Source organism: Trichoderma atroviride, chromosome 4, assembly GCF_020647795.1.
Source record: "Trichoderma atroviride chromosome 4, complete sequence".
Classification (NCBI taxonomy): domain Eukaryota; kingdom Fungi; phylum Ascomycota; class Sordariomycetes; order Hypocreales; family Hypocreaceae; genus Trichoderma; species Trichoderma atroviride.
In genome coordinates this window covers 3723532-3736726 of record NC_089403.1, presented here as the reverse complement: position 1 = coordinate 3736726, position 13195 = coordinate 3723532, and the positions used below count along the sequence as shown (strand labels likewise).

At 50.3% G+C, this 13195-nt stretch overlaps 6 protein-coding genes across 7 annotated transcripts; all 6 read left to right on the top strand.

The window, feature by feature from the left end:
• The first annotated feature begins 123 nt into the window (after positions 1 to 123).
• On the top strand, positions 124 to 1680 carry TrAtP1_008594 (uncharacterized protein). Of its 2 annotated transcripts, XM_066113967.1 has the most exons (3): positions 124 to 275; positions 349 to 533; positions 605 to 1680. In XM_066113967.1, exons 1-3 carry the CDS (start codon positions 273 to 275, stop codon positions 1560 to 1562), a joined length of 1146 nt encoding a protein of 381 aa, XP_065970057.1. In that variant the 5' UTR covers positions 124 to 272; the 3' UTR covers positions 1563 to 1680. The 2 variants fall into 2 exon arrangements, with proteins under 2 accessions (XP_065970057.1, XP_065970058.1); XM_066113968.1 differs by having other exon boundaries at positions 124 to 533.
• A 660-nt stretch (positions 1681 to 2340) lies between these two features.
• On the top strand, positions 2341 to 5313 carry TrAtP1_008593 (uncharacterized protein). The gene is made up of 3 exons (XM_014086873.3): positions 2341 to 3695; positions 3763 to 4112; positions 4180 to 5313. The coding sequence occupies exons 1-3, from the start codon at positions 2684 to 2686 to the stop codon at positions 4525 to 4527; spliced, it is 1710 nt and encodes a 569-aa protein (XP_013942348.1). The 5' UTR covers positions 2341 to 2683; the 3' UTR covers positions 4528 to 5313.
• A 314-nt stretch (positions 5314 to 5627) lies between these two features.
• TrAtP1_008592 (uncharacterized protein) lies at positions 5628 to 6515 on the top strand (the record flags this gene model as incomplete). Its single annotated transcript, XM_014086872.2, has 2 exons — positions 5628 to 5870; positions 5931 to 6515. 2 exons carry the CDS (start codon positions 5628 to 5630, stop codon positions 6513 to 6515), a joined length of 828 nt encoding a protein of 275 aa, XP_013942347.2.
• A 275-nt stretch (positions 6516 to 6790) lies between these two features.
• TrAtP1_008591 (uncharacterized protein) lies at positions 6791 to 7409 on the top strand (the record flags this gene model as incomplete). Its single annotated transcript, XM_066113966.1, has 2 exons — positions 6791 to 6915; positions 6977 to 7409. 2 exons carry the CDS (start codon positions 6791 to 6793, stop codon positions 7407 to 7409), a joined length of 558 nt encoding a protein of 185 aa, XP_065970056.1.
• A 539-nt stretch (positions 7410 to 7948) lies between these two features.
• Positions 7949 to 8989, top strand: TrAtP1_008590 (uncharacterized protein). The gene is made up of 6 exons (XM_066113965.1): positions 7949 to 8109; positions 8176 to 8193; positions 8260 to 8324; positions 8380 to 8451; positions 8508 to 8603; positions 8668 to 8989. Exons 1-6 carry the CDS (start codon positions 8103 to 8105, stop codon positions 8788 to 8790), a joined length of 381 nt encoding a protein of 126 aa, XP_065970055.1. The 5' UTR covers positions 7949 to 8102; the 3' UTR covers positions 8791 to 8989.
• Positions 8990 to 9189: 200 nt separating this feature from the next.
• TrAtP1_008589 (uncharacterized protein) lies at positions 9190 to 13164 on the top strand. Its single transcript, XM_066113964.1, has 2 exons — positions 9190 to 12531; positions 12586 to 13164. Exons 1-2 carry the CDS (start codon positions 9520 to 9522, stop codon positions 12958 to 12960), a joined length of 3387 nt encoding a protein of 1128 aa, XP_065970054.1. The 5' UTR covers positions 9190 to 9519; the 3' UTR covers positions 12961 to 13164.
• The last annotated feature ends 31 nt before the right edge of the window (positions 13165 to 13195 follow it).

The following is a 13195-nucleotide window of genomic DNA, read 5'->3' as shown; positions in this document are numbered from 1 at the left end:
CTGCACAGAATGTAGCCGCCCTAGCGTCAGGAGAAAGTACCTTTATAGTACCCTTTGCTGCCGCCACCATCGGCTAAGACGTCATGTTGATCACATGCTCTCATGTCAATACCTAAATCAACAAATGCAGGTCCCAAAACTTCAAATTGCAAGTGCCTCGCTGTGTTTCGCACATCCCCTCGACGTTTCATGTGCTTTGCAGTTTTTGTCTCCTGACTGAAAGGATATCCCAAACGTCTATGGAATGATTTAATCTGCTCGACTTTTCTGCCATGGTAATCGCAATCTGCTTCGCTATTTGGTCTGCATCTTGAAGCTCCTTGAGCTGACGCTAGTCATGTACGCCAGGAAACATTCCAGGAGACTGCGCGTGTTATCACCTCGAAGCCCGTCCAGAGGGCCGCTGTCAATATCGCGTTGCTCGTTTCTGGAGCGGTGACACTGCTTGGTCTGGCTGCGATTGCCTCTGTGCTCTTCTTCCAGAACTTTGTGCCTGACCAGTTTGTCACTACGCCAGTTCATCTGCAATATGGGTGCGTATAGTTGTAGTTGCGATGGTATAGTGACGACGGGCGCATCATTTGCTGATTCTTGGCCTGTATAGGACGGGTCTTAATCCATATGGCCTTACGGCGCTGACCGTGCCGCTGCTGAAGCCGCAGCAAGACTACGACATCTCCGTTACCCTTTCAATGCCGCGATCGCCTCCCAATGTCGAACGAGGGAACTTTATGGTCAGCCTATATCTGCTGGGCTCCGAGAATGGCTACGCATTAGCTGAAGATGCGCGGAAATTCGCCAATCGTGAACCGAGTTTCGAGCAGAACGATGTGCTTTTCCACTCACGAAGGCCGGCCTTGCTTCCTTACATCGACCCCGTGGTTTCTTTGGCATCGCGCGTTCTGTTCTTACTCTACCACCTGATATTCCCAACGGCGCAGACTTGCATGATGAAAATACCAGTAGCCGAGCGAGTCGCTTTCCCGACGGATTCTTCCATTCCCTTGTCGGCGTATGTGGAGATTGAGGCAGGGCAGGAGATTCAGATTTACAGCGCTTCACTTACGATGACGGCGCAGCTTAGCGGCCTCCGATGGCTCATGTTTCACTACCGCCTTTTGACTTTTATGACGTTTACGATGGTATTCTGGGTCTGCGAACTTGCCTTTATGAGCGTTGCTTGGGCCATCTTTGGCGCTTTGATGGGATCTTCTTCGTCGAACAAACTGGAATACAAGACTCGAAAAAGTCAGCGCCAGTCGACAACAGAAGAAGCGACAGACCCGGAAGACTCTGACGAGAATGATGACAATGATGGTGGATCAGATCATCCGCACCAGTTCCCTACTTACGGAAAGCAGCCTGCCTTGAAGCACGAACCAGACATCAAAGACGAGGAAGAGCATAAACAGCCTCTTTATGAGATACCTGTTGCCGGCGAAGAAGCTGATGATGAAGAAGATGTTGAATCGCCTCGAGACTCGGGTATTGGTACCAGCTACAGTGGAGAAGGGAGCAGCAGTGTTCGCAGGAGGAAATCGCAATCGCGCTTGGAGCAGTAGACTGAGCATGTAGTTGAGTGGTATTGCAATATTTACCAGATACCCCAATGAATTAACCAACTTTTGTTAGCGGTAGACGTGTTTTCTTTGTTTATCAATTGATCTTCATTAACACCCATATGAATGGATGACCCTGTAATAGCGCCCACTCAGACGCCTTCCAGTTGTTGGGTATTACCTACTATTGCCAACTGCTCTTCTCTTGAAACGTCTTGATCGCCGTCTAAGTTAATAAAGCTGCCAGGCCTACTAGCTACCTTACTTTCAATCAATGAGCGCCAGAGTAGGGCCTCATTTGGGCTCTGGGTTCAAATTCATTGGGCGGCATGATCCGCAATAGCGAATGCCACCTTTCTGCCCCCCCCAGAGCCCCAAGGCCCTGAGACCCTTGACCGGTAGGCGCTATTGCTGCAGCGCCGCCAGGCCGCATGATCCAACGGCTGCCAGCCAGAGACACGGAACAGCTTTCCTGGCGGCAAATACCAATAACCCTTGCCAGCACGGCCGAATTAGGGCACAGCCAAAGCGCAGCTGCGAGTCAGTGCCAGCGCATGCGCTCCATTCTTGCGGTGAAAACCAGCTGGCTTGTGGCATTCATGCATGAGGCGGCCGTGACAGCACTGCAGCTGGCGCCCAAGCACTCTAGAACAGGCGGGCTGGAATTTGTACCCAGCAGGTCCCGATCGGACTAAGAGATGATCCGCTGATGCGGGCGGGATTAGACCCCCCCAAATAGCCCCCCCTTCCAACCATTCACTGACGAGGCCGTCCTCGGGTGCTTATTCGCAGCAAGCCATGGCCGTGCTTCTTTTGTGATTATTTTGGTGAACGCAAAGTCAACTCATCGCCCGTGTCTTTTTGGTCGTCCCCCATTCTTGCTTCCGGTGCGCAGCACTCGCCCTCACCCGACGCTTTTTGCTCGTCACATGGATGGCTAGCTGGTGAATCGGAGCTCTAATCGCCAAGCTTGATCAGTTTCCCCCCCACCGCCCTCTCTTGGCCAAACAGTCGACGCCTCCCTCGTCTCCCAACGCCCACCAGCTCTTAAACAGCCCAAATCTCCCAAAATCCCACCCTCGAGCGACAATTTCCCTCTCGCAAACCGCCTCGTTCCCGTTACGATGCCCTGCTTCAAGGGTATTGCGGTTAGCATCCATGCCAACTCCGCTCCGTTACCCGAGTACGGCATACAGAAGCAGTCGAGGCTGTCTCGCATTAGCACGTACATTCCCGTGCCGCAGCCGACCCTCAACCCAGGCAACAAGCCGGAGCCCGCCAAGTTTGCCATCTCGATCACGCTGTTGACGCCCGGCCTTCCCATCCCGTACTCGGCCCCAAAGCCGTCCGAGGCCAACCCGTACCCGAAGCCACAATTCGTTGGAGGTCTCCACCCTGGCTCCCAGAATGAACGAGGCAAGCCTGGAGCTGTGGCTCCCTACGTGCCCTTGACAAACTCTGAAAACGAAACGATTGCCGCCTATATTTATTTCGATGGGAGGGGCAAGGAGGAGGTGGCCACTTTACTGCGCCCTGGCGAGGAGACTTGGGTCAATAGTCGATGGGTCCAAGTCCCTGATGCTGAAGGCGGCGGCTTGGCCGAGCGTGAATTCCTCTTCCGCGAGGTTGGCCTCGAGCGCTGGCTTAACGGCTTAGATCTCAAGGGCCACGATGCTGCAGAAAAGCTTGAGAGGCGGCGTCAGAAGTTTGAAAGACGGAGGCGGCGACAGGCAGCGACCCTGGAAGGCAACTCCAGCATGGATTCAGATGCGCGAAAGGGCACTCTGCGATATGGCGACGAAAGCTCGCCAATCGAGCCCGTGTATGACGACTCCGATTCTTGGTCTGACGACGATGATGAACCTCCGGAGGCAACAGGCCAGATCAAGGTAGCCATGTTCCGCGTTCTAGCCTCAGGAGAAATAAAAAAGGGAGAGTACTCTCCTCAGTTTGATGCACACGATGGAGATGACGAATATGAGAATGGCAACGGAATCGACGCAGATGTTGAGCACACTACGAGTTTCGCTAAACCCAAGACGCTCGATCCCAAGACCATCAGCACCCAAACAGTTACTGGAATTGATGGCCCAGACAAGCCTTATGCTACTTTTACATTCTTTTACCGTGGCGAAAGTGAGTTCGATCACCTGCTTACATGCGCTCCTCTTTCTCCCAATTTCTCTGGCTAATACCGAAATAGGACAACTGCAAAAGATTGGCGTCCTCCAGTCAGCCAAGAACTCACAGACAACAGCTCTCGCGGCCAAACGACGCTCAGGTCAGATAGACTTTTCTAACCTAGGACCTCTCAAGGCCGGTGGCACAGTCGGATTTTCTGCGTTCCGAGACCAGGAAGCCGAAGAGGCACGACGACGAAAGGCTAGGAAGAAGAGCAACGGCAATGTTGCTGATGACAGCGACGATGACGATGACGAAAATGAACTCATTGGCAAGATGGAGGAAGTAGCCGACAAGGAAACTAGCTCCAAGCTAGCTCCAGAAGATGCCAAATTCCAAGGCGAATTAGCAGATGGCGTTAACCGTATACACGTATGATTCAACTTGACCCTTTCCGAATCCATATGGAGCTCGAACGCTAACATCAATTCTCATATAGCTTAAGAGGGCACACTCGGCCGAACCAGACGCAAATTCTACCCCAGAAACATCGCAACGAACCGATTCACCGGCCGATCCAGGATTGTCAGGCGGATCAGCACCAAGTGCAAGCTCAAGCCTGCAGGCCAATTTTGACTCTCTTGCTGCGGCAATGGTTGGCAGCCCGCTCAAAAAGGCACGACCAAGCGTTGATCAGACCAATACTACTGGAGATAGATTCTCTACTACTCAAAGCTTGAGTTCAGCTCTGGGAACAGTTACTTCAAGTGGTGCTGAGTCTCCTACCAAAGAATCGCCAGCTTTGGTGAAGCCCGAAATAAAAATAGAAGAAGAGGAAGAGCTATAGTAAGAGCGATACGTGTGCTGAAGCATGACGCTATAACTTGGCGAATTTGATGACCTCAAATTTATACATGTTAATACCTTGCTTATTGGAATGATCAAACGAAAGCATGCAGAGCGAGCCAAAGTTAGCAGAGAGAATTCTGGACCGGTCACTAACGACTACACTTTATGGGAATGGGTCATGATGTACGAACGATTTGCAGAGTGTGGATTGAAACCAATACTTTTTTTTTTTCACTTTTTTTTCATATTCATTTTCACCCCCTCCTTTTTTTTTTTTTCACTGGATTTGGTAAAATGGAGAGCAGGAATAAATGCGGATGGGATTAAATAGGGGCGCCTGGAAACTCTGAGATGCTGTTCTCGACTTCCATTGCAGCGCTTGAAGGGAGCACTTCTGCAGGCTACCGGCTGGAGATGGGCTATATGGACTGGTTTGCATTCTCTAACTATAGATAATGGCGATAACTTTGGAGCTGTCCTGCTCATCCGCCACTTTTTTTGGTATGTTATGCTTTTACGGCATGCTGAAAGGGTTGGCTATATACGGGAACTGAAAAAAAAAAAAAACTTGTTAGACTTGCATCAGGAATCGAGTTTTTTTTGTCGTGCTGAGCGGAGCTTATAAAACGACTGAGGAGTCTATCCTTTTAGAGTATACGCAAGAAATATGAACGTAATGACCAAAATCACGTTTTCTGTGATATTGCTTGAACTTCATTTTCGTGGTCAAATAATTCTCGTTTCTTTTGAATTATATCTTGCAAAGTAGGACGATGGCATGTTCTCAAGATTGACGTAAGATGGGACTATCGTACTATGGCTATCGGCCTATTCCCACCAAATAGTCAAATGTGAATGCAACGTCAGGTAAGCAGAGTTTATCGCCTTGGTTCGCAGGAATTAGGTATTCGAAGGATCCGTTGACGTAAGATGGGTACTATAGCCGCTGGCCTACTCCAAATACTACATAGTTGTATAAGTACAGCACCAAGTCTACAATTTACACCGTGGTAGCCTTGCCCTTTTTATATACTTGTAGTAAAAGGAATAATTAAGGCACGGCTATTCACGCGATCTCGTTATATTAGACACTCAGTCATGGGTCGACCGTGGCGCATCATCCCGACCCTCTGCCTCGCTGCGAGCGTCGTATCAGTGAGGGGTCAAGGAAATGCGGCAAACGCCCAGAATGAGCAGAAGCCAATTGCATCTCAAGAACACGCTGCGAGTGGAAATCCGCTGACGTCTGAGTTTGCGGAGTTTGTGCTTGAGAGATTGGATGAGTGGAAGGTTCCTGGCGTTGCGGTGGCTGTGATTGACGGGGATGAAGTCTACGCCGAGGTAAGGGTTTCTTTTGTTGATTGCTGTCGGTAATACTGATAGTCAATGCTGCTTTTGTAGGGCTATGGATATGCCACGCTGCCAGATGTCCCGGCTACTCCAGAGACTCTGTGGTACGGCGCCTCGACAACCAAGGCGCAGGTGGCTGCAGTCCTATCCGCTCTGATTCATTCCGGCAACTATTCAGCGTTGTCGCAAGGCTGGGAAACGCCTATTTCGTCCATTATCCGCGACGATTTCGTCCTACAAGACGAGTGGGCGACGAATCACATCACCTTGAACGATGCTGTCAGCCACCGAACAGGCATGGCTCGTCACGATCGTTCCTGGCACTGGGCTGTTGATGGAAGGATGCAAACTCCGCGGGATATCGTCCGGAATATGAGAAACCTGCCACTTACTTATGAACCGCGCGTAAAGCCTTTATACTGCAACACCATGTACGTGGTCCTCTCGCATGTCATCGAGACGATTACGGGTAAATGGCTCGGAAACGTGCTCAAGGAGAAGCTATGGGGGCCGCTGGGCATGAACTCGACCAAGTTTGACTTGCAGGATGCTCGAGATGGCCCTGAGCATTTGGCCTCTGGATACTACTGGGATCTGGACAAAGAGGAGTATACGGGGTGCCTCATATGCCTGTGATGGAAGTCAGCGGAGCAGGTGCAGTGTTGTCCAGTGCTCTTGATTATGCCAAATGGGTGAAGAGCTTGCTCCACCAATCCGGACCTCTTTCCGAAGATGTGCACAAGGACATCAGATCCCCCAGAACGCTCTGGGATGCTAATCTTGCGCCTGGGTATGATCTTATGCTGTATGGACTGGGCTGGATGAGGACTTTACACAAGGGCCATGTGGTGTATACTCATAGTGGAGGGATGCATGCTTTTGCGTCCGAGGTATATTGGTTCCCAGAGGCCATGTATGGAGTGGTGGTTTTTGGAAATACGGCAATAAGCCAACCTTTGGAAGAAACCGTTGCGTGGAAGCTCATTGATGATAAGCTTGGGATTCCCCAGAAGGATCGCGTGGATTACGGTGCCAAGTATGTTTCTGTTGGCCTTACCCCCAAGGACACCCGTGCATGAGATGCTGACTTTTGAAAGATGGGACAAGGTGGTAAAGGACATGTCTTGGCAATACGCACATGCCGTGGACGTTCTTTATCCCGAGAGACAAGATCCCGCATCGCCCCCTACATTGGCTGTGGGCGAGTTTGCGGGCACATACTACGATCCAGGATACGGCAACATTACTCTTCGCAAAGAGCCTCACCCAGATAAGCCGGGCGAGAGCATCTTGGTTGCCGATCGTCCAGAGACAACATGGAACTATTCGATGCACTTCAATCATGTCACGGGCGACTACTGGATAGTGTATCTACCTGCGTCGATATGGTCTGGTGTCAGATTCGAAGAATTTGTAGCAGCAGAATTCAAGCTGGGAGCGGATGGAAAAGCATCCGGCGTTGAGATTACGTGGGAGAATCGGATGGATGCCATGTACGAAGGCAAGGTGTTGTTCAGACGAGTTGCGTAGAGGGTCGAGAAAATCGCCGTTGCCTAGCTGTATTGCAGTCTTGTTAGCGGCTGTACATTCCCATACAGGATATCATATAATGAGAAGTGTGCAAAGAAGAGTGTATTTGTGTATTGTCAGACAAAAAGTTGGTGATTAAGAATTCAACATCAAATTCAGTTGGCCGTTCTTAAGTTTTATCATCAGGAGAGAGGGCGGCATTCAGCTGGTATAAAAGCTAATTGACTTACCAGATAGTTGCAGATCAATTCATTGCTGCGATTGCAACAACAAGATACGAAGAATAATAAGAGAAAAATGTGTCGGGTTAATCGCAGCTTTGGCCCTAGAGCTGGAGTTGAAAATCCTACTCTCATGAAAAAAATTTGGCGGCTCAAGATATAGACGGACATCCTTTTAGATACATGCACCCCGTTACCAGAGCTCCTATCCCACCATTTATGCACTTACACAGCTATGACCCAGCTATATGCGCTTAGTAGATAATTTGCACTGTGTGTCCCTCATCTGCCTACCCCACCATCGCTCCCTGCGTTTATCGTCTTCACAGCCTTGGGCACATTTTGCGATAAATCCAACTGCGAGTACACATCTCTTGTTCGCCTCCCCACGACCTCTCCGAACCTCTGATTCCTGAGTCGAGACTTACAGCCGCCAGTTTTCCATCCGAAAATCGAACCCCCAACCGTCAAAATGGCCAGTAAGACGTCAAACAACCCCCTCTAGCGATGCGCCGTAACGAACTAATCACGCAAAACTGCAATAGACGTCGAGGAAATCGCCAGTATGTGTCTACGATACAGCTACCGCTGAGCTGAGCTTTCTAACGCGAAATCGCTTTCTCGAACAGAGCAGTTTGTCAATGGCTTCTTTACGGGCATGAGCACCAACATTGCCGGCCTCGCTGCCGTCTACGTAGGTTGCGACTCGGCCAAACGGCATTTCGATGAGGTTTTAACGCTCTACACAGACTCCCCAGTCCGTCCTTACCTTTGAGTCTCAGAAGTTTGAGGGTGCCAACGCTATTCTGGAGAAGCTCACGGTATGTAATACTCTTTACCTATGCTATAAGGAAGCCAAGTTCTAACGGCTGTGTAGAGCCTCCCCTTCAAGATGAGCGGCCACCAGCTCTCCACCCTCGATGCCCAGCTCGCCGATAACGACCTCCTGATTCTGGTAACAGGAAAGCTCAAGGTACCAGATCCCCAAGTAATACCAAGTAAGATGGGATGTCGCTGACGCATACAACTAACCCTAGGTCGACGAGGACGAGAACCTGATAAACTTTGTCCAGAACTTCAAGGTCAGCGTCAGCCAGGGCCCCGGTGGCGAGATTACTGGCTTCCTCGTCAAGAACGACATCTTCAAGCTGGTTTACTAAATTCTTGGAACTCAATACTGGAAAAACTTTGCTTGTGGACGAGGAGTGAGTAATGACCTGGCGATACAGAAGCTCGGAATCTGAAGATGAGGACATGGGGCCCGGAGAGGATCAGAATAAAGGCTAGAGATGTCAACACATTCTCACATAAAAAATTTCAAAGCTTTTAGGCATAGCTAAATCTACACTATATACCACCAAAGCCGTTGTAGCTCTACAGTTTTCCCGCGAAAAGGATCTTAGTAGTCTTGTAGCCGTTGACCCCCACTACAAACACTGTGTGAGACGTAGGCCTTCCTCTATTCATCACAGTGCTTGTTAGGCTATTGGACGCCTCTCCTTTTTGGTGTGGCGGCTGTCAGTTGCTGGGGCAATTATGTCATGGCGTTTACGATTTACGAAGTGACTGCTGGCATGTGGCAGCCGTGAATGCTGCCGTATGGCCGTTTACGACAGCATGCATGCAAGATGCAGTGAGAACAGCACAACGGAACGAAGAAGCCAACAGCCACCAATCATGATGCTCGTTTTATTTCTCTTCACTCTTTTTTACCTAATTTAAACGGGACGGGTTTTCCTGCTTTTCGTTCTCTCCTGATGATTTCAGCCCAGGGCATACAAATCGACGCCCAATAAGTCAACAATTGGACCTTTTAAAGCCTTGCCCCGCCATTGCCCAAACTCCTACTTCAACATTCACCAGCCTCTCTCAGGAAAGCAACTCCAAACATGGTCAAAGAAAGAACGCCGCGGACTGCGGCTGCCAGTAGCGACGGCAAAAAGCGAGAGCAGTCGCCTGATAGCGACACCGACATCACCGTCTTGATGGGCGACTGGTCCTCTCGCAATGGCAATGCGCAAGCCGACACCAGCGGCGGATTTGCGTCTGCAACGGAACATCCCACTTTTGGGCACCCGACCAAGATGATGTCCTCTCGTAAGCAGAAAGCCGACATCTTCATCCGTCAGAAGACCCGTCCGGAGCATCATCTCGACAGCAACCGGGTGTCTGGGCCCAGAGCGCCAGCCTACGAGCCTCGCCATGCTCCTCCCCCGCCCATGTTCTCTTCGATCGGACCGGGACCGACATCGACATCGACGCCAATACCTCATCAACCGCGTCTTAAAGACGAGACATTCTATACAGATCCTGCCAAAGCTAACCAGGATCTAAAGGCCTTGCTGGAGGGAGGCATGGAGGGCGATGACGATGAAGGAGTGGAAGCCGACGAAGCGCAACAGCCACAACTACGAGGAGAAGACAAGAAAGCCAAAGATAGCTCGGTGCCAAAAGATCCCAAAACTATTGCCAAAGACGGCAATGTGGATGGCCTCAAGGTGCCACTGCTTCCTCACCAAGTTGAAGGCGTGAACTGGATGCGAGGCCGTGAACTTGGGCCGGTCAAGAAGGGCACCGTCCCCAAGGGCGGGCTGCTTGCTGATGACATGGGACTGGGAAAGACGCTACAGTCGATTTCACTCATTCTCCTCAACCAAAAACCAAGGAAAGACGAAGATGGCTGGCATAAATCGTTCCAAAAAGTTGACAAGACGACTCTTGTTGTTGCCCCTCTAGCACTCATCAGGCAATGGGAATCGGAAATCAGCGAGAAGGTAGCCACAACACACGGGTTGAACGTTCTCGTGCACCATGGACCTCAGCGGACAAAGAATTCTGAAGATCTCAAGGTCTATGATGTTGTCATTACTACTTACCAGATTCTCGTCTCTGAACATGGTAAATTCCTGGATGGTGTCAAGGGAGGCTGCTTTGGGCTTCATTGGTGGCGAGTTATCCTGGATGAGGCACACACTATCAAGAACCGCAATGCAAAAGCCACCAAGGCTTGCTGCGCACTACAATCCGAATACCGTTGGTGCCTTTCAGGTACGCCGATGCAGAATAACCTCGAGGAGCTGCAATCTCTCATCAATTTTCTTCGCATCAAGCCCTACAGTGATCTTCGAGCGTGGAAAGATCATATCGAACTTCCCCTCAAGGGCGGAAAAGGTCATATTGCGCTCGGTAGGCTTCACAGCTTTCTTCGCTGTTTCATGAAGAGGCGGACAAAAGAAATCTTGAAACAGGATGGCGCACTCGTTCCTGGTGGAGTGCCGTCTGCTGATGGCGCAGCCACTGTTAATGGGTTCAGACACACAAACCGCAAGGTAGTCACTGTTGCTGCCGAGCTGTCTCCCGCGGAACGCAGATTTTATCAAAGATTGGAAGCTCGCGCCGACCGAAGCATAACCAAGATGATGAAGGAGAAGATAAGCTACGCTAATGCCTTTACACTGCTGCTACGTCTAAGGCAAGCGTGCAATCACCCAAAGCTTCTTGAAGGCAAGCTAGGAGCGGACAAGGACGCCTTATCCACGGGCTATTCAAGTCCAAAACAGCAAGATGCGGATGTTGACTCGGTGGCCGATTTGCTGTCAGGTATGGGGATAAGTACTAAAGAATGCAGCATTTGTGGCCGGCCGGTGGAGAAGAAACAGCGGGATGCTGGGAATGACAACTGTGCCGAGTGTGCTTCGGATCTAGCGTTCTTTTATGGAGAGACGAAGCCGGAGAAAGGGGAGACCAAGAAGGCTACAAAGATTGTATCTTCCGGATCGAAGATGAAAGAACCCAAGGTGAAAGAACCCAAAGTGAGAGAACCTAAGGTGAGGGAGCCTAAGGTAAAAGAGCCCAAGGTAAAAGAGCCGAAGCAGAGTGTAAAGAACAAAAAGGAGGAAGAAGATGACGATGCAGAGACTATACCAAGAACACGGAGGCCACGAAATCGCAATGCTGTGGTTGACAGCGACGATGAAGATGAAGAGCCAAAGCAAACTTCTCGCCGCCGTCGAAACCGCAATGCTATTATCGACAGTGAAGACGAAGACGAAGAAGCTGATGGCAGCTGGCTTGTCTCGGAAGACGAGCGAGGCGCTTTACGACTAGGCAAGGCTGGCGGAGAGGAAGATGAAAATGCAGAAGGTGGAGGGGACTCGATAGGATCAGAGGACTCTGAAGATTCTGAAGAAGATGACGACGATGAGAGCAATCTCGACAGCTTTGTGGTGGATGACTCCATCGCCAGAAAGGAGAAAGGGTACAAGTCTGTGGATGACGATTCAGATGACGACTCACTTTTATCTGTTTCCGAAATCACCAAAAATCTGGCTGCTCAGACGCTTAAAGATAAGAAACCCAAGAAATCAAAGGCCGTCGTTTCTGCCTCCGGTGGTTCTGAATCCGAGACTGATTCAGAAGACGACGACGACGACGCAGAAGAATCTGAGGAAGAAGAATTAGACTCTGAAGAGGAAGAATCCGACTCTGAAGAAGAAGAAGAAGACTCTGAAGAGGAAGAATCAGACTCTGAAGAATCCGACTCTCATGGTTCGTCCGCGTACGACCCTTCGCCACCAAGCGACAAGCACAGCATTCTTTCCTCCGCCAAGATCCGCGAGCTCACCAGGCTGCTACGCGCAGAGGCCCACGAGCACAAGTTTATCGTCTTCTCGCAGTTTACTTCCATGCTGGACCTGGTCGAGCCGTTCCTTCGTAAGGAACAGCTGCGCTTCACACGCTATGACGGTAGCATGAAGAACGATGAGCGGGAAGAAAGCTTGCGAAAACTGCGCGAGGACAAGAAGACGAGAGTGCTTCTGTGTAGCTTGAAGTGTGGTAGCTTGGGCTTGAACTTGACTGCTGCGACGAGGGTTATTATTATCGAGCCATTTTGGAATCCCGTAAGTTTCCTTGACTCTCTTCACTTTGAAGAAGCTGATACTAACTTGTTATAGTTTGTCGAAGAGCAGGCCATTGACCGTGTCCACCGTCTCACGCAAACCATTGACGTCGTCGTCTACAAGCTCACCGTCACTCACACCGTCGAAGACGGTATCCTCGCCCTCCAAGAGAAGAAGCGCCTCCTCGCCGAGCAGACCATCGAAGGCAGCTCCAGGAAGGGCGCGCTCAAGCTGGGCATCAACGAAATCATTGATCTGTTCAAGCCCATCCACGGCCGGGAAGACAACAATCCCCATGTCGGCGCTGCCAACGATGAGGAGGTGGAGGCTGAGCGCAGGAGAGCCCGGGATTCGACGGGGATGATGAGGATGGCGAGGCAGAAGAAGGTGCAGAGACCGGAAGATAGTGCGTATGGGCGACGGTGGTAGAGAGTGCCTTTTTGTTTAACTGTTATGATTATGATTATGAGATTATGAACTTGGGGGGTAAGCTGGGCTGGGAACATATATCTACGGCATTATAGGAGCCTGACTTTGGCTAGATTGTTTATGAATTGTTAGGATACATATGAGTATTATTGTGGTATAAATTGATCCAAGATGAGTCGAAACATCAATTGGCATTCTAGAGATGTTTCTTTTCAAGTAGAATTAAATCACAAAA

What these genes read in the sequence shown, in the direction of transcription:
- TrAtP1_008593 (XM_014086873.3), top strand. Translation starts at nt 2,684, where the DNA reads ATGCCCTGCTTCAAGGGTATTGCGGTTAGCATCCATGCCAACTCCGCT. An exon ending in ATTCTTTTACCGTGGCGAAA is followed by an intron (nt 3,696 to 3,762) that starts GTGAGTTCGATC and finishes ATACCGAAATAG; the next exon opens with GACAACTGCAAAAGATTGGC. An exon ending in ATGGCGTTAACCGTATACAC is followed by an intron (nt 4,113 to 4,179) that starts GTATGATTCAAC and finishes ATTCTCATATAG; the next exon opens with CTTAAGAGGGCACACTCGGC.
- TrAtP1_008590 (XM_066113965.1), top strand. An exon ending in CTATTCTGGAGAAGCTCACG is followed by an intron (nt 8,452 to 8,507) that starts GTATGTAATACT and finishes ACGGCTGTGTAG; the next exon opens with AGCCTCCCCTTCAAGATGAG. An exon ending in TGGTAACAGGAAAGCTCAAG is followed by an intron (nt 8,604 to 8,667) that starts GTACCAGATCCC and finishes AACTAACCCTAG; the next exon opens with GTCGACGAGGACGAGAACCT.
- TrAtP1_008594 (XM_066113967.1), top strand. An exon ending in CCAGTTCATCTGCAATATGG is followed by an intron (nt 534 to 604) that starts GTGCGTATAGTT and finishes TGGCCTGTATAG; the next exon opens with GACGGGTCTTAATCCATATG.
- TrAtP1_008589 (XM_066113964.1), top strand. Translation starts at nt 9,520, where the DNA reads ATGGTCAAAGAAAGAACGCCGCGGACTGCGGCTGCCAGTAGCGACGGC. An exon ending in TCGAGCCATTTTGGAATCCC is followed by an intron (nt 12,532 to 12,585) that starts GTAAGTTTCCTT and finishes AACTTGTTATAG; the next exon opens with TTTGTCGAAGAGCAGGCCAT.